This window comes from Dasypus novemcinctus, chromosome 31 (genome assembly GCF_030445035.2).
Source record: "Dasypus novemcinctus isolate mDasNov1 chromosome 31, mDasNov1.1.hap2, whole genome shotgun sequence".
Classification (NCBI taxonomy): Eukaryota; Metazoa; Chordata; class Mammalia; order Cingulata; family Dasypodidae; genus Dasypus; species Dasypus novemcinctus.
The window spans coordinates 38,685,430-38,702,681 of NC_080703.1; the positions used below are offsets into that span (position 1 = coordinate 38,685,430).

At 38.9% G+C, this 17,252-nt stretch overlaps 1 protein-coding gene across 1 annotated transcript in view; it reads right to left on the bottom strand.

The window, feature by feature from the left end:
- The window catches only part of KCNH8 (potassium voltage-gated channel subfamily H member 8), a 407,588-nt gene that overhangs the window by 81,440 nt on the left and 308,896 nt on the right, over nt 1-17,252 (bottom strand). The window contains exons 8-10 of the mRNA XM_058290622.2: nt 13,821-14,018; nt 4,045-4,244; nt 2,927-3,176 (exon numbers count right to left, since the gene is read on the bottom strand). Of these exons, the coding sequence (XP_058146605.1) occupies nt 2,927-3,176; nt 4,045-4,244; nt 13,821-14,018 (648 nt within the window). The remainder of the gene's footprint in view (nt 1-2,926; nt 3,177-4,044; nt 4,245-13,820; nt 14,019-17,252) is intronic.

The window sequence follows — 17,252 nt, forward strand, 5'->3', positions numbered from 1 at the left end:
TGGATTTCAATACCCCTTTTTCTAACAGAGGCAGAAATTGCAGTGGTCGCTTGCAGTCTCTAGTTTTCAAAATTCTAGTGATATTTGCTTACCTGTTTTTCTTCCATTGGGCAAAATAATATGTTGATGGGATGCATCTGCAAACCATTCAGGTTAGAAATATAAGTTAGGTTTACTTATAATTAAGCATACTAATGCCATGTGTGAAAAGTGCATTTATCAGTGCTTTCTGTTTTCTTTAAAACAATTATGAAGATTGGTGGGGAAAACACAATGACCTCGATATGAGATGAAGGTGTATAAGGCACAAAATTTCTGTCCTTGTAACAAATCTCAAATCTGTCCAGCTGTCCGATTAAGAAATGCCTTCATGTATTGAGTGGATGAGGTAGTTGCTTGAATAACTTTATGGCTTAACAGCTGTTTGATGATACATCTCCCCCACAAGAGCATTATATATTAATTAATTTTGTTGGCAGAAAGAACAAGTATTAAATATCGACAGATAAAATGTGGAGTCATGTACTTAAGTCTATCAAAGTCAGTATTGGTTGGAATTGGTTGTACAACACCATATTACCATAGGGAAAGCAAAATGCTCAATATCCATTGAAATAATGCTAATCCTTGGGAGCAAATATTAATAATTTATTATCTTTGTTCAGGTTTATACTAACACTGGATATCAATGTTTACAGTTGCTAGTGGCAATTTATACATAAATCACCTTAGAGATACACATTAGAAGATACCACAGTAGAAGCTAATATGAGAAAATGTTAGTCATGGAAACCACAATTTATGTAGGTAGGTGAGGCCAGGAGCAACAGGCAATGGATTAAATATTTCAACTGTAAGTGGACTTTTTTAAAGTACAAAAATCCACTTGAATCTTGTATTACAAATGATGGCAATCACACAGAAGCCAAGAAATTTGTACCTATTGTCTTCTAATGTCATTATGTCTTCACATTCCATTCCTAGTCAGAATTAGCTACCAAATTCTAAAATGTTCCACAATTATGGGGAAAAAAAACCCACATTATTAACTGTTTAAAAGTGGTGCATTATTTTTGCTTATGTGCATATCAAACCAAAACGTTCTGGAAAAAAATGACTAGATACCCTTTTAAAAGCAAGCTATGACAACAGACATGCTATAAAACTTGCAATTGGACAAAGGAAGCCACAGAAAACTATGACATGAATAAAGTTAGATTTCTGAAGCAAATTTAGAAATACTTGTCAATTCTAATTTAGAATTACAAAATGATGGAATAACTGGTCTTTAATTCAAAAGTCTGAGAAGTGGGCAGTGAGACTGTGAATTCTTCTCTTAAAAAAGAGGCAGATATAGGGAACCTCACTCTAACATTGATCACACACTGTCCAAGCTGATAATAAAACTCTGTTGCTTTTCCGTGCATTTCTTCTAAAGAAAAACATAAGCAGGTGAGTCAAAGATGGAGGAAAGCTTGGAAATACTTTGTAAGGAACGGCAACCCGAGGCAAGGAACGGGCATGTCTTTCACCATTTACTAGTCTCCCTCTGGTCACTTTCAGTGGAGATATTCACACCAACGTAGTAGGACTGCAAGATTTAAATTACATCACGGACATAATACACCCAGTCAGTACTGGGGATTCGATAAATGTTGTTTTTTTTTGTTACTTCCAAAAGCTTGCGAGCTAGAACCCAGGATGTCAGGTTCACTCTGCTTATAGATAATAGAGACTTTCTTCAGAGGTGGAAAGAACATTGACTATAGAGTCAGAAAGAACTAGATTAGCTTTGACTTTGGGGAAACAGAGAAAATACTTCCCCTAGTTTTCTCGCAGTTTTGTGGAATCTTAAATACCTTGTATGGTCAAGCTGTTTACAAATATTATGTTCTGAAATATGATGAAAAATAAACAAAAACTACTGTCTGAGAACCTCATAATTAAGACAAATTCTAAGCCAATGCTGTTGCCTCCATGTTCAAAATACATCCTGAATTCACCTACCTCTACCATCACTGCTATCACCATGTCCAAAGCCCCCTCATATCCTCTCCTTGAGTTTAATCTGCATTAGGGAAGGAATTTTGTTTATAAAAGTACTTGATTCATTACCAGGCCTTCAATAGACATTAGCAGAATAACTGAATAAATGAATGAATGTGGGGTTTAAAAGAGGCACACATAAAATTGTGGAATCAATTTTTCTACATTAACCTTAAATGCCATTTTGTCAGCTGTATTTTATATTTTGATGAAGACCAATTATGTCTTAATATTTTGAGTCAATTTTGTGTTACCGAATCTTCACAAATTGCCTTACGAGTTCTCTCTGAGGAAGTAAAAAGAACCTATAGACACCTTGACAGTATTAGGTTAATGACTGCTGGGAGAGCTTTTTATTGCAGCACATTTTGCTCTTTTTCTAGCATAGATTAAATTTAATTCTTATGTTCTTCTCTGACTTGATGCTCCACAAAAACACTGACTAGTATACTTTCAAGCATACAGGATAGTTAGAAAAATAACCTGATTAGTTATCTCATTGGGAAGCAGTAGACATCCTGATTAGTATTCTAGGTTCAAGACTGAAAGAACTGGGTCCATTCTCTGACTATGGGATTTGGGGCAACTAAGATATTGTTTGTTTACCTCTAAAATAGGGATTATGTTTACACTACTGGATTTTTATAAGAATGAAAGGATACATTGGCTATAACTGTTGGCACAAAATACATTATATTAATGTGACATAATAATAACAAATAGTGGTGAACTAAACCCATAGGAAGGATGAGCCTGGGTCCACATATTAAACTATAATTTCCTACTCTGAATAGCAGGGTTTTGTTTTGTTTTTTTCCATTTTATCTCCTTAACTTACGCTAGAGTAAAATTTCATGGAAACCTTTCAACTCAGACCTACCAAGAATAGCCAGCACCATGCTGTCCTTAAGCACTTCCATGGAGCCAGAGCATACAAAGTAGATAGCTTGCAAAGCATCGCCCTGGCGCAGCAGATACTCCCCCGGAGCACAGAAAGAGGTTTTGATGTGTAGAGACAGAGACCTGAGGCAGCCCCTGCTGGCACACTCAAAGAGGGACAGTTGCAGGATCTCCTTGTTCAAGTGCATGGTGATGTCAGAACGCAGCTCATCTGGAAAGTCTTTCAAAAGCTGTCAAACAAGATAAAACAGGGAATCAATGTAGAATAAGGATAACCCAATTAATTTACTTTGCAAGATGTCAGAGACGCTCTTCCTACTATTTGGCCCATCAGAGGACAGCAGAGGAAATATGTGTATAAATTATCCTGGAGAGAATTTTCAGTGACTGTGATCCCAGTTTTGTGTGACTGAGCAATCAGCTAGTAATGAATCTGGAGAAATAGAACAAATTGATGAAGGACTCTAGACTCAGAACACGTAGCTCGTTGTGACATGATTCTCACGAAGATGCCTATTTAGGACAGACGGTAGGCAATTTGGGCCCACTGGTGTTTCCTCTGGCACCATGAGCATATGAAGAGAGGACAAACAGCCTATCCACTTAAAAATGTTGGTTACTTGGTTCCTTGTTTGGTTGGTGGAATGGGTACTTGATATGTATGTCAGAATGATGGTCTGGGATGTTTCTGGAAGTGCACAGATAACACCTCTGCTGGAAAACATCTATTTATTTATTTTACTTAGTTTTAAAGGCAAACATTTGCTTGCTTAATCTAATGTACCAAGATTAGACCATTCAACTATCATAAGAACTGGTTTCCTCAAATAATTCAATGGGAATAAAAATAAGTGTACCTGATTGACCAATGTAGGAAGTTAATATGGAAGATTGCTCAATCCAAAATGGTATCATGGAAATGTAAGTCAGAGCAGAGGAAAGAAGATGGATTTGGTTTTGCAAGTGATTAAAAAATGAAGAGCTAAACAGGTTGGTGGGTGTACTCCTCATTTCTAAGACCTGCATCAGAGCACCTTGCTTTTACCTTAAAATAAGTGCTTTCTGCCTGAAAATGTCAACATGAGAAATGAACATTACCTCATTAGAATCTATTCCATTGTTGACTGACCAGGTTGTTTGGAAATACTCAAGCATCCTCTGCTTGAGCTGCTGGGGCAGGTGATGGACACGTATGAAGTCCTTCAGATCTTTAGTCCTCGTGTGATAGAGGGACCATCGGGAGTACATCCTTTGTATGATCGCTGTCACGTTTCCAAACACCAGGGCGTGCATTAAGGCTAGAAAGAACAGCACATGTACAAGGGGAGAGAAATACGATGGAGGGGCTGACCCTTTAAGTCTAAATTTACTGTCTATATCCTAGAGCACAGCATGCTTTCATGGCATGACAATATAGCTATTTTGGTGCAGCCACTTTGTCAACAGAGTGCGTCTTGATACAGTTGTTTAGAGTCCAAATGACTTAACTGGAGTAAAAATACTTCAAAAAGTATACGTAAAATAGGTCCCTACGACCCATACTCAATCTCTTAGCAGCCATTGTGGTTATGATGAACTTCTCCTTTCTACTCTATATACATATCTGCATTATTTTAATAGTGTTATTTTTAACCACAGTGAATTTTTTTTTTTAAACTCTATCGTAACTAGTTAGCTTTTGTGGCAGTTTGAGATTATTTATGAATCTCAAAAAAAGAAAGAATATGTTTGTAAACTAATCTGCTCCTCCAGGTATGGTACCCTTTGATTGTATTGAATTCAAAGGATTTATGTTGACTTGATAAAATCAATTTAGGGCTTCTAATTCAAACACGTCAATAGGGTGTAACTTAGGTTAAGTTCCCATACCCTTGGTGGGCTGATATAAAGGGACACTCACTCAAGAAGATACAGAAGAGGAGAGAACTTTGTCATTTTTGATCCTGCAGCCCTGGGGAGAGATGGACCGTTTGCCTGACAGCTTAAGCTGACCTTGGGAAGAGAGCCAAGACCAAGTCAGGAAGCCCTGAGAGCATAACCAGGAGAGAGAGGGCTGGAAGCCTGGGGGAAAGGAGAGACCAGGCAGAGATCAGCCGCCATCTTGCTTCAACACATGGCAACTGACTTTGGAGAGAAAGCAACCTTGAGTTGGTCTCTTTCCAGCCTTTTAACTGTGAGGTTTTACCCCAAATAAATACCCTATATAAAATCCAACGGATTTCTGGTTCTTTGCATCAGTACCTATTTGGCAGACTAATATAACCTTTATGGGAATATAAGTCTCAAAAGACACCATTTTCAATTAGTTTGGGATTTTAAATCTGACATATTTATGTTGATGGAAGTATTGAGAAAGTTGTCAGAAATGTAACTGAAGATTTCCTGAGCAGTGGGAAGCTGAGATTAATTTGGCTCAAATATATCCCCAACCCCATTCCCATATATCAGAAAATTCAAGGTGCTGATTATTCAAGGTACAAAGAAATTCAGAGTCATTGTCACCATCCTGGGAAGAGCCAGTGTGGTAGACAGGAGAGGTTTATCAGTCAGATAGAATTTCATTCCCACTTCGTGGTAAGTCTCTCCTCTTCCACCAGGAGAGCTTAATGGGAGAGATGTTCAACAGAGTTCAAGGGGGAATGGAGATGAGAGTGTTTTTTCTGTAGAAAAGTAGAGCAAGGGGATGGACTCCACTTTCCAGGAGTTTTCCAAAACGGGGAGTGGTTAGGTATCTTGAAGTCAGAAGAGCCTGTGGCAGGATTTTATGCTAAATGTTGATTGATTAGGAGAAAAGAATTTGAATGGCCTTTTCAAACATTAGCGATAATAAAAGAAGGCCTTAGACCCACCTGGGGCTGTAAGAGAGAACCAAGGTGAAGAGGGGACTAGGTTTCCTTACTTTTATGGGCTGATAAACTTTTGATTATTTGATTTCATCCATGATCCCCATTCTGGGGGCAGGTTTGGCCTCCTTGAGAAACTCAGGGGGGGGGGTGAGATCACAAAGTTCTGTAGTTTTTAGTAAAACAAAACAAAACAGAGCTAGAGAGACGAAAAGTTTAATAGTTTGTCTTGTAAGATCTAATAAAATGCCCCTGAATCAAACCTTAGTGTTCGAGGAGCTATGTTAAAAGTTTCTTGGCATCCAAAGTTTGAATGGGCCAGCATGTTACTGTTACATCTATCCTCTAAATAGTTCAAGACAACCCCAATTCAAATTATTTTTTAAAAAATGTTCTCTATTTCCTAGATATTACCAAACGCTAGGATATTAATTTTAACATAATCAGATGCCAGAATTAAAATCCTTTATCGGGACATATGTCATCATTTCTTTATGAAAAATATGGTCACCCTACCTATAAAGTCACCCTTTTCACAACAAGTGCTTTGGTATTTTGGACAAGTCAATAGAATGAGGTGTAAGAAAGGGTCTGGATATTCAGGAAGCAATAAAATGTTAGAGGGAATACAGACTTTAGAGTCAGACAGGTCTGATAATGTCCTTATGTGGGCTTAGTTCCCTCATATGTTAAATAGAAGAAATAGTATATTACTCACAGGGCTATTTTGTGATTTAAAGAGGTAGTATGTAAATAAGGTACCTAGGAATTGTGTGAAAAACAATGGGTGCTTAACTCATGTTAATTTTTCCAATGAGAGTGAAAAGTCTTACCATGAAATTTCAGAGCACTCAGCAAGCTATTAATGGAATAAAATACATGCAAAAGGACTCAGATGTACAATTCCTTAATGAAAAGCACTTCTTGATGAAAGAAATTTAACCAATACTCAAAAGAGCCAGCTATTACCAAGTACTTGCAAGTATATATTATTCCTAAATGTTAAAAAATGAAATATCTCCCAACAGGTCAAAAATACCTCAAGAAAAATGTATATTGCTTCACAACTCAATGTTGAATGGTTCTAGGCAGTTGCTAAGCACAAGTTCATTGTTGTTCTGAGTGTTTTTAGAAGCACAACATTTCTGATTATTTTACTTGGAATGGAAGACCTCTACTTACAATAAGCACTAACCAAAGAAAACAGATTCTTTTCCAAATCAAAGAAATTAAACACCAATTTTAGGTTCTGCTAATATTCTTATGGACTAAGTGTTTGGAAACCCTACTATCTTAAAAATATGTAATAGTCTTTTCATGGAGATTAAACCACTGGGAACCATTTTATTCCATTTATTTTAACATTGCTTTCTTTAATTATGTGTATGATTTTTAACTCTGCTTTGCTTAATTATAATGTGTGTAAAGCACTTAAAGTAAGAGAAGTAATATGTTCAGATCATTTAGCATCCTAATTGTACATTATCAATAAAATGAATTACTGGATTAATTGTAGCATTCATAAGTGTTGTTGGAAAGTACTATTCCACGTCTGAGTCACCATAATTTCAAAGTCTCATTTCAGCATAGGAAAATATTTCTTATTTAAGAAGTTAAAAAAATTAAAGCATTGGCTTGCATATATTTTCATTTTCCAAAGTTAGTATGGCTGCTCTGTCACTGTTATCATTTTCACACTGGCAGAAAGTGTGTGTAACTGTCAGATTAAATCATTCCACCTGTTACTAAGGTTGGCTCAGGAACTTCTACATCCAGGTCAGTTTGGAAATGAATGCTCACTCTCCCATTCACTCACATGAAATTTGATGTATATAATTCTTGAAGTAGCATGCTAGGCCTTCTGTATGTGTGGGCTTTTTTCCTTTGTGTAGGAGTCCTGTATAAAATGAATTTTGTAAAATCTCACCTCAGTATCAAATCTTTGAAGGAACTTCAACAACCGGAATCAGAGAAGGAAGTCGTTAGACCTCAAATGAAAAATAGCACTCCGATAGGGCTTGGCTGGTGCTTCCTTTTACTTTCTTTCTTCCTCCTATCTCTTCTCTTTCCTTATTCTCCCTTTCCTTCTCCTTTCCTTTCTCTTTCTTTCTCATTCTTTTTTCCCCTCTCTCATCCTCCCTTCCCTCTCGGGAATTTTGGAAACATTGCTCTTCTGGGGAATAACATTTTTGTTAATTTCTTTACCCATCAGTTTTGGGGAGAATTCTAAGTCTCCCAAAATAAATGGAGATACTTGAGCTCAGGTTTTGGGTAATCTTGGCTGCCCTTCTCTTCTCTCCAACCTCCTCACTGTTCTCAAATTTCCCAGTCCTTGCTAGAAGTACACTGACTTGTTGGTGGCGGGTACCAGAGAAAACAGAGTGAGGACAATTTCATAAGTGAATTTAATTGGCAGTGTAAAGACATCTTGAAATCATCCTGGGCTTGTGGGCACCATAGCGCAATGGGCCAATAAAAGTGTGGCCAGGTAGACTGTGGTGCATGGAGGGGACCGAAGGGAAGCAGACACTGTTAGAATTTCACTCTACACTTTCAGTGCCTACACTGCTTTATATAAACTGTCCTTAGTGATGAGTCATCTTCACTAGGAAGCTTTATTTAGCCTCTCAGGCTGGACTGACAGCTTCACCAATTGAGGTAAGCCCATTAGGTGACGATGAGGCAGCCATTACTAAGTATGGTAGAAGGACTTTTAAAGAGATGGAGAAATGTTCACAGTATATTTTGTTTGGTGACAAAAAGGATATGCATAGTTAGATATAAATATTTCAGAAAATTAAGGATCTAGAGACTGAAAAGACTATCTTTAGGTAATGGAAAGATTTATAATTTTAATCTTTGTGAATGTTTTCCAGTCTTTTCTAAATGTGCCTGGGTTACAAATTGTAGTAGAAAAAAATTTAAAAAGAAAAGGAAAAGAGATCATCTGCTTACATATCTGTCTCCATAACTAAACTGTGGACTTTGAGAGAAAGTATTGTATCTTAGTCATCTTTATTTAGTCAGCATCTTGTGCATTGTCTGCCAAAAAATATTTTTGAATCTGAAATAGATTTCTGATAGTTTGGTACTTTCTTTTCAAAGTTTTGTAATTATAAACAGGTAGTTTAGAAAATTTGTCATGAACCAAACCCACCCAGAGGTAAATTTTAAAAATGGTTTCTTTGAGGTTTTCTTGTTGTCATCATCAACATTTTAGACAATAGGATTGTTTCCATATGTCTTGTTTTGTATAAATTAATTGTCTAAATTCTATTGCTTGACTCATTGTTGTCAGACAAAAACTAAAAGCAAACTGATATGCAAGGAGAGAACTTATTAATAATTCAATCCTACCCATCTTCTCCCTGTTTTTCATCCCACACTTGATAGTTATATTATTATTTTAAGCTCGTCTATTGTAACTTTACAAGGTAACTTTAATATTGAAGTAAGACATACATGGAGAAAATTACACAGATCCTAATTGTACAACTCATTGAGAGTTTCAAAGTGAACATCCCTATGGAGTCTCCACCCAGATGTATGAACAAAATATTATTATCAACATCCTAGTGGGTTCTCTCATATCCTCTTCAGTCACTGACCACTCCCATAGCCAAAGGAAACCACAGTTCTGAATGTTATTGCCATCAATAAGTTTTGCCTATTGTGAACTTTTTATAAATGAAATCATACAAAATTTATGTTTTTGTGTCTAGCTTCCCTGCTGAGCAGTAAGATTCATTCACGCTGTTGCATGTAGTTTTTCATTCTCATTGATATATAGTGCTCCATTGAATAATTATTCCACAATTTATTTAGATAGTTTATTAGTGGGTATTTGGTTCATTTCTAGTTCGAGACTCTTAAAATAATGGTCGACAAGCACTTGTGTCTATGTCTTTGGATGTGCATACACGTGCATTTTTGTCAGGTATACACTCAGAAATGGATCTGAGTCATTGAATAGAGGCATGTTCAGATACCTCCCATCAGCAGTGGAGGAGAGGTTATGATAATCTGCATCTGTCTGTAATTAATTTTAATGTACAATTTAAAGAGGGGTCACAATTGTTTCTCAATATGTGGCTATCCAGTTGATGCAACAACATTTAATGAAAGACCATCGCTTTCCTTTTTGCATTTCAGTGTCACCTATGTCACAGCTAAGTGACCTTGGGTAGGCCTGTTTCTATTCTATTCCATTGGCCCACTTGTCTGTTCTTGATCCCATGTACTACTTTCTTAATTACTGCAGCTTAATTTATAGTACATCTTAATAGCTACAGAATAACATTCTAATTTTGTTGTTCTTCATGATGGCTTTGATTAATTTTAGCCCTCTGTACTTCCACTAAATTTTAGAAACAGCTTGCCAATTCTTAAAAACACACACAAACATATTTATAGGGATATTTAGTGGCATTGCATAGAATCTTTGGATTACTTTGGGGAAAACTGACATGGTTACAATTAAAAAAAAATTAATTACCATGGTATATCTTCCTATATATTTTAGGCCATTTGTATATTTTCTTGCTAATGTTTGTATTAACAGTTTTCTGTATAGAAGTCTTGCACATCTTTAATTAGGGACATCCTTTTGCATTTGAAGTTTTATAATCAAGATTTAGTTCATTTTCCAATTGTTGCCAGAATATAGACATTTACTTGACTTTTGCAATATTGATCTTGTTTCCAACAACCTTACTGAACTCAGTTGTTAATTTTAATAGTTACCTGCAGCTTCTGGACTTACCTCTTTGTTTTGGAAGTTCTCAAATTTCACATAGATTTGTCTAGGCATGGATTACTTTTGTCTTATTTGCTTAAGCCCTTTGTTTGACCATCTTAAATATTCTTCCCATATATCAGTTGTTTGTACAGTCTCTAATTATAGCTACTTAAATGGAAGTTTAAATGGGAACTTAATAGACATAAAAGTTAACGCCTTTACAATTCCTAGAGTGTTTCCAGTTGGTTCATTCAACACCTTTTCACCCCTTTGTCCTCTCCCAGGCTGCAAGCACCTCTGCCCCAGGTAAGTATCTGGGGCTTTTGCCGTCCTTAGACTCATTCAATATTGCTACTACTTACTGTTGAAGTAAATATTGTGTCCCTGCCTTTAGCAATTTCATTAGTCTTTTCTGGGGTTTCCTAAAAAGAGATCCTAGACTTGTGTCCATAGTAATACACACTTAAAACTTTTCTTTTAAAAAATAGAAATAAAAGTGATTTAATTTCTTTCACTAATAATCTGTGATTACTTGTGTAAGAAAGTCAGTGATTGTTTCTATGGCAACAAAATGAAAATTAAAGAAAAATCCATGGATAGTCTGCTGTACAAACAGTGAACCCAAAGTTAACCATGGACTTTATTTCATAGTACAACTATAAAAATTTGCTGTCATGAATTGTAACAAATGTTTCATACCAAGGCAAGGTGGTGGTGGGTGGGTATATGGGAATCCTCTATTTTATGCATGACTGTTCTGTAAACCCACAACTTGTCTAATAAACAAAAAAAGAAGTGAATAAAATCAATTTATAGTATATATTGAATTGGATATCTTAGAAAAAAAGTTTGCCAAGTCTTAGTGAATCCTGGTATTTAAATTCACTAAAAATCTGTTTACTTCTGAGTAAAATGGAGTATTAATTTCTATGTCACAGTTTTATGAGAATTAAGTGTTCAATATATGTAAATTTAGGACACTCAAGATACCTAAATGCTCTAATACCACTTACAAAACAGCACTGGTTTTGCACCAGGAAAGTTTGCTCAATAAACATGACCAAGTGTCATTCTCGGGTTATTTCCCATTCCTTTTTGACCTTGTGACCATGCACAGCTTCTACTACAATGAAGGGCAGGGAACGGTTCATGCCTTAATAAAATCTAGTGCATGGCCACTCAGATTTCAGCAGGTGGTCAGGAGAGAAGGACCTCAATCATTTAAAAATTTAAAATAGTCTCCAAATGGCCAATTAGGAGGCTTAAGCCTTCAGCATTTGAGCATTTCCCAAAACTTCCATCAGGAGAAGCAGCAGCCTGGATGGAAAGTAAATAAGTATAAACTGTGTTTATTTGCAAAATGCTTGCCATTTTGCTCGGCTGAAACATGGGCCACCAAGGAGAGTGGCAATTACATAAGTCGTAGCACTGGGTATAAAACAGCCATCGTGGGGCCTGGCACATGGTGACTCTCCAAAAAATGAGAATTCCCTTCTCTGCTCCCCAGGCGTTAGCTTCTGCCAAGAGCCTGGAACAATTGCTGTGGTCCCAGCATGCTATTTCAGCAACTCCACCATAAGCACTGCCTTTCTTTCCAAGAAATTCTCCCAAGCCCTGACCCTCATTCCTCATTGCTTCGCTGCTGAACTGCCTAACCGATTTGGCATGTAGCATGTGCTGCCTGGTATTGTTAAAAGTGCTTCCACAGAAATATGGCTCAGCTCCTCCCCGTGGGATCATGAGCTCCTTGAGGGAAGGCCCTGCTTTTTCTCTTCGCTGATTGCACTCTATGCCGGATAATTCATTGCTGAAAACTCCCCACACTCACAGCGCATCTCCCATGCATGTGGGAGCCATGTCTAAAGAAAAGGTTCAAAACTCTAAGCGATGCCTGGGATTCAGGCCTTTAGGAGAACTTGATAAAACAGGCTGTCAGGGAAGTGCTGCGAGGCAGAAAATACTAATAAAACTCTGGTCTAAGACAAAAGCTTGCTTGAACCAGGTAGATGTCCACACTTCCCACTGCTCCAGGACATCAGTCTTCCAATTCAGTACGTATCTGGTTTCATATTTACGGAGAGAGGTAGGTATTCAGTTGGGGTCAAGACTTGCATCTTTTGCTTACTGGTTGTGAGGCCATGGGAAAGTTATTTATTTACATGTGGCATCTGGCAAGTGTGGACAATAATAGTATCCACCCTGTAGCAGTTATGAGGTTCAGAAAAGAGGAATCATACTAAATAGGCCAAACAGGGAACTTATGAGAGAGACCTGGCTCCCCTGTGTTGGAGGGGTGAACGAGCAAACAGGGAGTCTCAGGGTAACCTGGTGTGATAACTTCAAGAAGGAGCTGCCAAACTTAGGGCTGCAGGAACAAAGCAAAGACGCGGTGTTATCAGAACCTAGGAGCCCCGAGGGAGGGCCAGAAGCGGGTTCCTGCGGGGCTCTGTGGAGCTGGTTCTGGGAGGGCCGAAAGGGGCTGCAGGTGCAAGCTGCTGCTGAGCCGATAAGCCGCTGAAGATACAAGCCTGCGCCCCAGCACCCGGCAGTTCCTTTTACCCTCCTCCCACTGCCAGTCTCCCTCTGGCATCTCCTATCGGCAGAAGCAGCTAGCAGTCAGCAGGTAAAGCAGGATGCGGTCTGCAGACCCTAAACCCCGGCATTACAGAGTATAAAAAGGGGGGTTTGGAGTTCAGGGGCATGACTAGAACAATCTGCGTACTCCTAAAGCGGGATAAGAACAGGGCCAACCCACAGGCTTGCGTTAACAATGACCTTGGATATGGCATTAAGGCATTTAGCACAGGGAATGAAACCTAGGAACAATGAATAAATGTTTTAACTATTACTATGGCGTTGGAGTTTGCTGTTCTTAATTTTGTTTTTAACCAAGTGATCTACCAAACATCCTTAATTTACTACAATCAATAAAAGGTGATAATGCTGAGTAGTTTGGGGCTTTAAAAGGGAGTTTCAAACACATACCTGGGACTCACGCGTCCCTTGAACGCAATAGATGAATAGGCATGTTAAGGAAACAGTAGCTGTGCCCTCTCAAAATGGACCATCAGGTTAATGGCTACTTATTTCCCTGGGCAAAAGATGGAGTTCTTTCACATCAAAGAGGTTGATTGCTAATCTATATGGGTATTAAAGTGTCTGTTGCTGACTTCCTAAGTGGTGGTTTCGGATCTTCCAGGGCAACCGGTTTCTCTCTGTCTTGCCTAGAGACAGAGCAGTGCGCGCTCGGCAGACACCTGCTTCTCTGCGTATAAAGGAAGAGGTCCCCTCACCCCCAATCAGCATGGTGCAGATGGAGAAGATCTTTTCCGCGTCAGTGTTAGCGGAGACGTTCCCGAACCCCACGCTGGTGAGACTGCTCAGGGTGAAGTACAGGGCGGCGATGTAGGCGCTGCGGATCGACGGGCCCCCCAGGGTGTTGTTGCCATAGTACGGGGACTCCAGCCTCTTTCCCAGTTCATGGAGCCAACCTGCAATGGAGGAGACAGGGGGTTGAAGACCAAGCAGCAAGGCCCAGCGCCAGCACGCTGGGGTAATGACACACGAACGTTAAGGAAGCAACGCTTGGGAGGAAGGAAGAGCGTTAAAAGGGAGTAAAAGGCAAGGGATGCGATTCCACTGCTATAAAGGAAAGAAAAAAAGATACTTTTTCTCTATAGAACACAGCGGAGAAATAGGCTCTCGAGAGGGGACTGGTGTCCAAAGCTGAACAGGTTACCCCAATGCCAGAAGTAGACTGCCGAGGCAGAAACAGGGACTGCTACCCTCAGTGACGGTCTTTGTGACAGTGTGAGATCATTCTATGAATCTCCAAAAGAGGATGATGTTTATAAACTGATTATTCCTCTGGGTGTGACGCCCTTTGAGTGCATTAAATTTGGCTGAGGTTTCTCTGATTTGGATTACCTGTTAAGACTGAGTCCAGATTTTTTTAAAAAAAATTGACTATATCGGCAAGGCGGGATTCAGGTTGAGTCCCCACCCACTTGCTGGACACGCACATGGACAGGCAGACACAAGAAGACACAAAGACGTTAGAACTTTATAATTTTTGATCCTGCTGTGTGACGGAAAGGAGAAGGCCCAAACAACTACAGCCCTGGAGAAAGATGGACCTTTTGCCTGATAGTGTACAGGCTGACCTTGGGACGAGAGCCGAGACGGATGCAGGAAGCCCTGAGAGACCAGCCCTCTGCCAGCCTACAGCTGAGATGAGGAAGAAGCTGGGCCCATGGAGCCTCAAGAGGAAGAGAAGTCCAGAGGGGAAGGTTGAAACCAGCAGAGATCGCCCGCCATCTTGCTTCATCACATGACAGCTGGCTTTGAGGAGAAAGTACCTCTTACGGTACCTTGAGTTGGACCTTCCATGGCCTTGGGACTGTAAGCTTTTACCCCAAAGAAATATCCTTTATAAAAGCCAAGAGATTTCTGGTATTTTGCATCAGCACCCCTTTGGTAGACTGATACAGTCTTGCCCATTTCACTAGCCAGTGGGTGCATTTCTCAAGGGGAATTTTAATAAGGGGGGCAGTAGACATTTTAAAACCCTGCATGGTAAAAAATATATCAAACACAAAATTCTAGACCTCAGACAGGTGAGATAGGCTGTATTTCCGCCCTGTACTACAATCTTTCCTCTTCTTAGCCACTTGGGCTAATATCGAGTTGACCTTTAGGTCTCTACTCATGCTACCTCACTTAGGAGGCTTTCTCTGTAACCTCGTGCCATTTGGGGGTGGATGGAAAACTTTGGGCAACTAAGAGATGCCTGTAATAGAATCAGATAACCCCAACAACTATTTCATGATAATGCTATGTTAAATAAAGATGAGAAAATAGGGAATATATTAATAATAATTCCATTATCTAGAATGGAAGGCATCACAAAGGCTATTTTATAATCCTTTATTGGGAATATTTCCCTTTTAAGATTTTAAATTTTAAAATCCCGCCCCCCCCCCCCTTCTTCTTTGCATGTGTGTGTGCATTTTAAAACCCTGGGAGAGTGAAGCCAACCCATACAGTTCACAAGATTTTTGTTAATGGATGTTACTCACCAACCACTACTTTCTCATGAACACTTCATTTAATAGCTCCCCAAGAAGAGATGAAACACTGTTATACTTTTTAAGTAATGATAATACCATCATCATGAACCAAAGCTGTAGATTGTGGAACTGTGTTAGGTAATTACAATGCAAATTTGAAACGACTGGGAATTCCTAGAGACTCAAGAAAAAGGCTTAGTGACAAGGACTGGACCTTATTCATCTGACGTCTCTAGAGAAGTATGCGATCTTCAGTATGCATCAGAAACATACAGAGGGTTTATTAAAGACAGATCGCTGTGCCCTGCTGCTGGAGTTTCCGACAGTAGGTTGGAAGTTTTGAGGGATGCTCAAGTGCCCAAGTGATACAGATAGTGCTGGTCTGGGGACCACGCTTGGAGAACCACTGCTTTGGAATGGTGGTTCCCAATGCTTGCCTGCAGCTGGAAAAACTTTGAAAAATACTCTGCCCAAGTTCCACTGCACATTAACCGAATCAGAATTTCTGGTGCTGATCTCAGGCATTAGCATTTTTTAAAAGTTTTCCAGAAGATTCTAATGTGAAGCTTACAGTGGAGAACCACTATTCTAGAACTTAGCAAAGCACCCAACAATTGTACGATTTAATAAATATTATTTTAAAAATTGAACTTGCCTCCTGTGAAGGTATTAGGTGAAAAATGACAACATTGATGCAGATGTATCAACACATGCATTTGTAAATATGCAAACATATTTGTACTAGGTTTATGCACAGAGTTGTAAAATGATATTTTGAGTGATGGAGAACAATGATCAAATATGGGAGTTGGGAAAGGTCTTGCCATTAGGAAGTCATACTCATTTACCCTGGCCGGAAGGGCTTTATGGAAGGACCCAACTGTTGAATCAAACAGAGATTCAAATCTGGACCCTGGCATTTATGCTGAAGGAATAATTACTCTTTTTGAGCAGTAGTTCTCATTTGTAAAAACAGGGATACTGTCTACTTTGTAAGGTTGCTGTGGCATTAAATATAAGATGCCAGGCGAAGAAAATATCAAGCCAGATTCCTGGCAGTGATTTAGTGCTTAATGTCTCCTTTCTCTCTCTTCTGTTAAATTGTTAGAGAAAGCATGAACTTCAAAAAGGTGAGAGAAAAATATGAGGTCAGCAGTGAATTTTAATGGAAAAAGGAAGGTGATGACCAAATTTATTCAGCAGAACCCACAGGTGACATGAGATAAAATTGAGCATTTCCTAGCTCATAGATAAGTGAGGGAGAAAGTCTAGGAGTTATATACCCGTTTTTCAGTCTGAAGAAAGACATGGCTCCTTTTTCCAGATAAATGTTTATCTAGAACATACATATACCCATGGTTTTGTCAGGTGTCCGTGGCCCTTTCGTACTTGTGTGGTGCAAGGATCCAGATTAGGAAGCTCTGCCCTGGAATTTCAAGTGAGGGGAAGGAGGAAGTGAGAAAGTGTGATATGGTAAAACTGCTAATTTAATGCCTCGTGGAAAAAAGATTGAGGAACAAATTTATCCAAGATAAATTAAGGATATCACACAAGTCTATCAGGTGTGTGTGCTTAAAAATTATTACTAGTAAGGTCATATGTTCTGGAGGAAGAGTCAAGACTTAGAGGTACTCTCAGGAAGCAGAGACAGCATCT